At 34.3% G+C, this 9,633-nt stretch overlaps 1 protein-coding gene across 1 annotated transcript; it reads right to left on the bottom strand.

Annotated features, from left to right (window-relative positions):
* Positions 1–3,459: 3,459 nt before the first annotated feature.
* Positions 3,460–8,210, bottom strand: LOC138306219 (zinc finger protein 271-like). The gene has a single exon (XM_069246621.1). The coding sequence runs from the start codon at positions 7,774–7,776 to the stop codon at positions 5,698–5,700; it is 2,079 nt and encodes a 692-aa protein (XP_069102722.1). The 5' UTR covers positions 7,777–8,210; the 3' UTR covers positions 3,460–5,697.
* Between the last annotated feature and the right edge of the window lie 1,423 nt (positions 8,211–9,633).

Here is a 9,633-nt window from a genome sequence, read left to right as displayed (position 1 = left end):
CTGTATAATACATATAGCCAGCAAACATTATTAAAACCTCGCAGGAGTTTGTAAATTGGAATTTGTACATAGCTACTCACAGAATCATCGTTCTTTGTACCAATAGCATGGTGACATGATGTTGACATGATAACTTTTAATGCGTTTATATTTACTGGTCTCAATAAAGACTTTTTTGCAGCTCTATGACGAGTTTTAACATGAAAGTTAAACAAATCCTTGACCTTGATAATGTATTGGACGTTATGATGACTTTTAGTAACTGTTCATTAAGCTCCGTGAAACTGTTTTACTTATCATATTTCATATCCAGGTGACCGACAATCTAGAATCCCCCCTCCCAGCTATGAAGAAGCACATACTAAACACCCGGGTCACAATCGGAACTCCTCGGATGTACCTTTCGTACATTGACCTCGGATGTGACACAAGAGCTTCCATTTAAAAACTTAATGACTATTTTCATACAAGTAGTTGCACCGAGGACACAACCCATCGAAAAGTGACAGTTCACCGATACTGTATGCTGTTAGTTTCGAAGAAGAAATGGTTATAAATATATTTTTTTTAATAAGACTATAGAAGTTCAACATTTCAACACCTAATTCAGTTTCTTATGTCCAGTTATGGCGTAATAAGGTTTTACGACAAAGAACATGGTTGATTTGCTAACATATTCGTACACCTATGACATCTGAGGTAATGTTTCACATCCAAGGAGTTCCGATTGCCCATGACATAGGGAGAATTTCATACAGAACTAAACTGATCATTTCCACATTCCACATCCACATAGAGGTGTAGTACTATTTGCAAATCTCTTTTTAAATAAGTGAAAATGTAAGTGACATTTTTATATCTGAGGTCTGTCACAAGTTTTATAAAACTAAGGGTGTACAATTCCGCACCCGGAAACGATAATTTCATATTTATAGTGTTATTGACTTCTTGTCCCTTACTAAACGATTCCTGAGAAGTGAATGTAGAAGTGCCACACTATACATGTAAAACGTATGGCTAAACTAGATATGTAATCAAAACAAAACCCTTCGTACTGATAACATTATATCATTTAAAAAAAAACACTTACAAAAAAATCAAAGTACTGTAAGTACTGCAGTCCTTAAGCCTTTGTGTTCATGATTTTATAAGTTGAAGAGCTTTGCAATTTGGTCTGAGAAATATAATGACATGTTTTGTCATACAGGGTGGCCTAGATCCATATCAAAGTTTTTTATCAATATAAATGTCATGTTTTGTCATACAGGGTGGCCTAGATCCATATCAAAGTTTTTTTTATCAATATAAATGTCATGTTTTGTCATACAGGGTGGCCTAGATCCATATCAAAGTTTTTTTTATCAATATAAATGTCATGTTTTGTCATACAGGGTGGCCTAGATCCATATCAAAGTTTTTTTATCAATATAAATGTCATGTTTTGTCATACAGGGTGGCCTAGATCCATATCAAAGTTTTTTTATCAATATAAATGTCATGTTTTGTCATACAGGGTGGCCTAGATCCATATCAAAGTTTTTTTATCAATATAAATGTCATGTTTTGTCATACAGGGTGGCCTAGATCCATATCAAAGTTTTTTTATCAATATAAATGTCATGTTTTGTCATACAGGGTGGCCTAGATCCATATCAAAGTTTTTTTATCAATATAAATGTCATGTTTTGTCATACAGGGTGGCCTAGATCCATATCAAAGTTTTTTTTATCAATATAAATGTCATGTTTTGTCATACAGGGTGGCCTAGATCCATATCAAAGTTTTTTTTATCAATATATATGTCGTGTTTTGTCATACAGGGTGGCCTAGATCCATATCAAAGTTTTTTTTATCAATATAAATGTCATGTTTTGTCATACAGGGTGGCCTAGATCCATATCAAAGTTTTTTTTATCAATATAAATGTCATGTTTTGTCATACAGGGTGGCCTAGATCCATATCAAAGTTTTTTTATCAATATAAATGTCATATTTTGCCTTAAGTCATTACCTTGATAAGTTTCGCAATTAATAATTTTGATAATTTTCGCACATCTTCACAATGCAGATAAATATAGTCTTCGCATATAAAGCTGGTTAAAGTTTGATACAACTTCTACAAAAACAAAAATAAAACCAAAAAGAGGGATGGGTATTATGTAAGAATAATATGACGAATAAGAATACGTGTATTACAATTACATAATAATATAATAATGTAAGGGGTAGATATAACGTCAGTGATAGTCACCACTGGAGTATTGGGGATGCAGGTTATCTGATCCAAAATAGCGGAGATATGGCCGTTTGAAAAAAAGACGATTTTGTCGTTTTCCCGCCAAAAATGTACAAAATTTCATAGGCTACATAGACATAGCATGGACAGATGTCTACCAAGTAATGCTTTTCATCGACATTGACTTATCATTCAAGGTCACAGTTAGGTAAAATTATCAAAATAAGTCTATTTTCCCGCCCAAACTTTATGATTCTTATATCCCATTAAATCTGATAAGAGATTCCATATTTCAAAAACTTATGACATACATGTGTTCTTGCACATGCAAATGCATCTTTGTTTACCTTAAAATATGTTCAATGAGGTCACATATACTACAACAGTACAATTGTTGTAGAACACCTTTACATCAAAGATATGTTACGGGATAGACATCTCGAGTATGTCCCTTTAACCATAGCTGCGTAAGAACAAACAAGAGTCGCCGACATGACGACGAAAGTTCTCGTATAATACAAGTTACGTGCACCTAGCATGCACGGAGGTGAAACCTTAATTAAGACGATACCTCATGGACAATCATGTTGGAATGTAAATAATTTTAAACTCAAAGTGTTGTTTTATGTTATAATTTAGATGAGCTGAATGTCAACATAAGTTTACAAGTACTCTTATTTGGAAGTTCTAAACTTTCTGTAGACCACAATACTATTATTGCCAACCATGTACATAGATTAATAAGGTCTAGTAATAGAATTTCGTTTTATGTAAACTAAACTAGACGTAACTCATCCTAAAATTATAATCTCACATTCTTTCTCTACATCTCTTTTCATAGAGCGCTCTCTCTCTCCTTCCTCCTCCCTCTCTCCCTATCTCCTACATACTATTTTATTATACATTTTTTGGTCGTATTTTGTTGTCATCATATGATGTTTGTATATTATATTATTTTGCATTATTAAGGGACGGACTTAATGAGGTGGTAAAAATCGTGTTCAATTCTTTTGTTTATAACAATAAAATATGTTTCAATTAAATAATCTAGTACAGTATTTCTATGGACATGTATTTACGCTATAATTAAAAATTACCAAGTTTAAATCAATAAGAAACTATAGATGTTTTACAGAGTCAATTTAATCTTAATCTGAAAACTAAAGCCAGTAGTATTATTTCTTTAAAATAATTACACTTATAAAAGTGAAAATAGCACAAAAAGTGTATTCTGCAGCAGCTTGAAAATAATTAGCAGTTACTGATGTGCTGATTACCTACCAGGTGAGTTGATTTACCTGAGATTTACCTGTCATCTTGCAACGAAAACAATTACAGACGGTGTCAGTAACTCCCTATCAACACAACACCCTATGAAAACATCCCATCCTATATATACATATTGTAGCTACCTACCCAGAGTTGGTGTTCAGGGAACACCCATTGGGCAGTAATGGCACAATATGTATGTCATGAACTGACGACTGACCTTAATTCTGCCCTCTGGTCATGAATTGTTTAACCTGTAACTAACATCCTGACTTGGATATACAGGTACTAGACCAATTTACTAGACCAATTTAATCCCTTTATTACCCAACAGTTTAAGTGAAGTAATGAATGAACAAAATGTCTTTACATTGTAAAATCAGAAACATGTATACATAAGAGTTTGTGAATAGCTTTGATATCTAATAGTATTTTGTTAATAAAACTACATGACGATAGCTTTACTTAATTAATAAGCTATCCTGTTTTAAAGAAAAAAAATCAATTAGCTGTATGAATGTTTTAGAACATGATGTGAAAGATTTTTTTTATTTATATAAATGTACTATTGAAATTATTGAATGTTGATAATTGAACTGGTAAATAACCAATGGAATTTAATAAAAAAAAAAAAAAAAAAAAACAGTGTTCGAAGATGTTTATCAAATGCATGTACATAAAGCAACTTTGTTAAGACTACAGTCATATGTATATACCAGGTATAAAAATTGATAAAAAATATATATTTATTACATGGTATAAGTTTAAAAAAAATACAAAAAATACATACGTGTTGTATCAGTTATATGAAAAATTAACGTTTCATTGCAATAAATAAATAAACAATAAAAAAATATATTAAAAAAGATATGTCGTTGGCAGCGCGGATCAAACCCCGGACGCTAGTGTAGAAAAACTGCGTGTTACCTCAAGACCACATTATCATCTTTTCCATCAAGGACGTATATGAGAACGGTTTTTTTTATAAAACGGTTTTTATTCCCGGTTCATAGGCGTCTCGCGTGGTGTTTAGTAATGTAAAGAGACAGACACGAATCCTTCTCACTTATAAATCCTTGTTTCCATATAAGGTGAAATTTTGATATCAATAGATCACTTTTTTGTTTACTGCTTGTTTTCTTTTTGTCAAAGTGACTTTTTAATGATATAATGTTTCAAAGTTAACAAACGCAATAATTCTAAACTACATGTACGTTACGTTGTAAATGAGTGCAAATTGCTACCACAAATACCACTAATGAATGCTAGTTCAAGCGTACTTCCGGCAAAAGTGTTGACAATAGTCCTTGAAGCCTTGCTTTGCAAGGCTTTAGGACTAAAAAAAAACAACGACAAATCAGACATATTACATCATTATGGCAGGCGTGAAATATCGATCAAAGTTATGGAAAAGACGAATCGGTGAAATTTGTAATATAATGTTTTATAACAAATTAAAGTGCTGAAAAAGCAGTCTGAAAGATTAACATACTTAATGCAAAAACGTTTTAATGAAATCTATTTAAGTATTGTTTTGTAATTTTTCGACCGCTTGCTCGTTGAATCAGAAGTCAACTGAAGTCAATTTTGAATCATTAATTGATACCATTTATCTGTATCTCTAACAACGATAAATAGATCCATTAGAATTTCGTGATTGTATGACTGTTCTATTGTCTATAAAATAATATACAGCAGATACATAATATACTGCACAGGCACGCATTTATTTGTAGCGCAAAGGCGAAACACTGTCTATTATTATCTATTAACGCTGTGCCTTAATAATAGAATGACCATATTACAATATTAGCGCTGTAGATGAATTAACTATTCAAAAGCGCTAGTATTCCTAATGAAGTATATCAACGCGAAATACACTAAAAGTATGTATTACATTTATGTATTACGTGATATGTATAAAAAGGTATTACAAACACCTAACAAGTTTAATTTCTCTATAGAAAATAATGAATATCATTGTATTCTGTTTTTTTATAATGTCAATTTTAATCATGATAATTTGTCTGTTTAACATTGATAGAGTTTGGAATGACCTGTTGCGACATGTTAAATACATTATCATTTGGATACGTGTCAAACAGATATCGCATTTGAATGCTTCACATTTTTTCCCTATCTGATTTGTAATACAATGTACATATATGAGTTTATAATGTAAAGTAATGTGCTTAAGTGTATATTTTATTTGTCTCGTTGTAATGTTTTACGAGATACTCCACACTATACTTTATCACTGGAACACCTTTCTCAGACTTGAATATCCTCATTCCCGGGTATTTGACCTCATCCTTACTACCAGATGTGTCTACAGTTTGGTGTTTATTTTCACAACCAAGACTGACAGTCTGAACAGCTTTCTCTCTTATCTCGTTATTCTTATCAATACGAGATGTCTCACCTACAGCTGTAGTCTCACGTTGATGAGGGATTTCACATACAATGTGAGTCTCACTATCACTCTCATTTACAACCCCGTTACGGTCAGTTACTGTATTTAAATTACCATACTCCACAACGCCAGCCTTCCTTAGATGAGATTGTGAAGCCAATTGCCAGTCAACTACGTCAGGATTTCCCGGATGATGCCTAAAACCTGATGAATTACTGAGTCTTTTGTCGTTGTTACCGTGCCCCTTTAATACTGGCGATTGGAGGGGATTTACATTACAAAATTCGAACTCGTTGGCCGTCGCGTCAGCACCAGTTCCGATATGTTCCCTACCGGTAGATATCGTCCGCAATAGTTTCTCAACTTCCTTTGGGTTGTCTCCATATTCAATATGTGATTCAAGGGGACATGGCTGGCTTTTGTAAGTTTTCCCTCTTGTATGTGTCATGAGGTGTGTATGTAGGTCTTGTGCCACACTAAACCCCTTACCACAGGCATCACATTTGTAAGGTTTCTCTCCTGGATGTGTTCTGAGTTGTGACTTTAGACTATCTTTTCTGTCAAATTTCTTACTACTGACATCACATTTGTAAGGTTTCTCTCCTGTATGTGTTCCGAGGTGTTTCTGCAGGTCAACTGTCTGACTAAACCCCTTACAACGGACATCACATTTGTAAGGTTTCTCCCCAGTATGTGTCCTTAGGTGTTTCTGTAGGTCATCTGTCTGTTTAAACCCCTTACCACAGACATCACATTTGTAAGGTTTCTCTCCAGTATGTGTCCTTTGGTGTTTCTGTAGGACACCTGTCTGTTTAAACCCCTTACCACAGACATCACATTTGTAAGGTTTCTCTCCAGTATGTGTCCTGTGGTGAGTATGTAGGGCACTTTTCTGACTAAACCCTTTACCACAGATATCACATTTGTAAGGTTTTTCTCCAGTATGTGTGCATTGGTGTTTCTGTAGGACACCTGTCTGTTTAAACCTCTTACCACAGACATCACATTTGTAAGGTTTCTCTCCAGTATGTGTCCTGAGGTGAGTATGTAGGGCACTTTTCTGACTAAACCCTTTACCACAGATATCGCATTTGTAAGGTTTTTCTCCTGTATGCGTCCTGAGGTGAGTCTGTAGGGAACTTTTCTGACTAAACCCCTTACCACAGACATCACATATGTAAGGTTTCTCTCCTGTATGTGTCCTAAGGTGTGTCTGTAGATTCTGTGCCACGTTAAACCCCTTACAACAGACATCACATGTGTAAAATTTCTCTTCTGTATGTTGCTTGAGGTGTGTTTGAAGTTTATCTTTTCTATCAAATCTCATACAACAGACATCACATTTGTAAGGTTTCTCTCCTGTATGTATCCTAAGATGTCTCTGTAGAGTATCTGTCTTATTAAACCCCTTACTACAAATATCGCATTTATAAGGTTTCTCTCCTGTATGTGTCCTGATGTGTCCCTGTAGGTCATGTGAACGACTAAACGCCTTACCACAGATATCACATTTGTAAGGTTTTTCTCCTGTATGTGTCCTGAGGTGATACGGTAGGTGTTGTGATTGACTAAATCCCTTACCACAGACATCACATTTGTAAGGTTTCTCTCCTGTGTGTGTCTTGAGATGTGTCTTAAGGTTATGTTTCCAATTAAACCCCTTACCACAAACATCACATTTGTAAGTTTTCTCTCCTGTATGTGTCCCGAGATGTGTCTTTATTTGATATTTCCAATTAAACCCCTTACCACAGATATCACATTTGTAAGTTTTCTCTCCTGTATGTGTCCTGTGGTGAGTATGTAGGCCACCTCTCTGACTAAATCCCATACCACAAACATCACAGGAGTAAAGCATCTCTACATGGTCATTATGTGTTTAAGATGTATCTGCAGGTCTCGTGAACGGCAAAACTTTTCACCACAAACGTTGCATACAAAAAGTGTTTCTCTCGTGTGTCATGATGTTTTCTTTAGATATTCGTGTCACACTAGACCTCTTACCATAGACAACACCTGTAGATGACTTCACTCGCTTAAAGTTTTGAGGTGTATTGTAAAATTATTGAAAGCGTAATCCTCTTACCACATGCACCAAACCAATAGGGATTCTCTTCTGTATGTTCCAGGGTTGTTTCTGAATTTCACTTAACACATTAAATATAGACCACAGAAGTCACAGCCAAGACTCCTCGTCACTGTATTCTAGAATACACTCAGTTCAGTCCTGTAAATGCTCTAGATATAGTTCTAGCTCCGTAGTAAGTCAGTAATCCGCTGGTGAAATATTTCTGAAAATATAAAACCAGATAACGTTATAGTGTAAATGAGAAAAACAATCCTATATTTTCCGTACATGTATATTTACTTACCTTCCATACACGTTTAAAGTGAAAATGAGTTTCTTTATATTTTTCCTTCCTTAGCTGATCTCTCTTTTTTAATTTCAACACTTCTTCTTTCATCTATGATACCTATTCTTTCTGGACATGTTTTAATTAATTCAGGTAGATTTACAGATAAACGAACCCCGTATTCAAAACATAACTATTTCAATTCTTACTGAAGTTGTACTCAATGAAAATACTTAATAAATCCTAGTTTCATTTATTGTACATGTATAGTAAGTTTTATTTTTAATTCATAAATATGCTTTTCGGCCAGTGTCAGACTTACAGCAACTCGTGTATGTACATGTATATATATACATGTATATACATATGCGGTGGTCAGTTGTCAGTTATCTACACACATGTGGGTCATATCATCATCCCTGATTAGCCTTGTGTAACACGTACTGGATACGTTGTGTGGGCTGTTGGGGTAGTAGATATCAGGTATTAGCTATCATGACCAGAATACTGATGTGTAATCTCCCTGCTCTCGTTGTTATATGTACTAACCATTATAAATAGAGCTGACCAGTGATATATCAGGGAGACAGCTAGACAGAGAGAGGGAGCTGAAACACACACCATGTGTGTGGTCCCATTTTGGGCCACATATCAACGATGACTTTATGTATCTTATGCAGTACAACAGAATAAAACGTTGACAACATCATCATCATCTTTCAACGACAAGAAGCTATACGGACCCAACTAATAAAGACGAACCACGAGCCATGGCCAACAATACAATCAACTATATAACAACTTTACAAAACTTCAAAATATTCTTTTTATTATACTTTCGACATCAAATCGTGTGGCGTTTAAAACAGGCAAATTAATTCACTTATAGATTCTTTTCGTACAATAAAAAAAACAGCCCTTCCCGGTTCGAATTACTTACACAGAGCCGTAGCAAATAATTATTATTTCACTGTAGCGTTTGTTCAGGTATCTTCCTTCATTTCACACGTTAGACTTATTCTGGAAAATGCAATTATTCACATTCAAAACTTAAAACTTCAGCTCACCATGCTTTCATTAAATCACCTTTCGTCAAGCATTATCACACCTTCTCAACTTCGACAAACACTCATTGATATTCAAAACAGACTACCACGCACATTAGAGCTTCAATCCAATCCACAATATGATATTTGGCAATACTATCAATATTTAACTTGTTCTTCATTAATTGACTCTGAACAAATTGTTATACCCATACCATTAATGGATGCAGTGAATACATTTCGCGTTTATCAAGTTTTTAACATTCCAGTAGCTATGCCTCTACCTTCCAATTCAAAATCTTAAATTTAAATCGT

This window comes from Argopecten irradians, chromosome 13 (assembly GCF_041381155.1).
Source record: "Argopecten irradians isolate NY chromosome 13, Ai_NY, whole genome shotgun sequence".
Lineage (NCBI taxonomy): Eukaryota > Metazoa > Mollusca > Bivalvia > Pectinida > Pectinidae > Argopecten > Argopecten irradians.
This window is presented reverse-complemented; position numbering and strand designations above follow the sequence as displayed.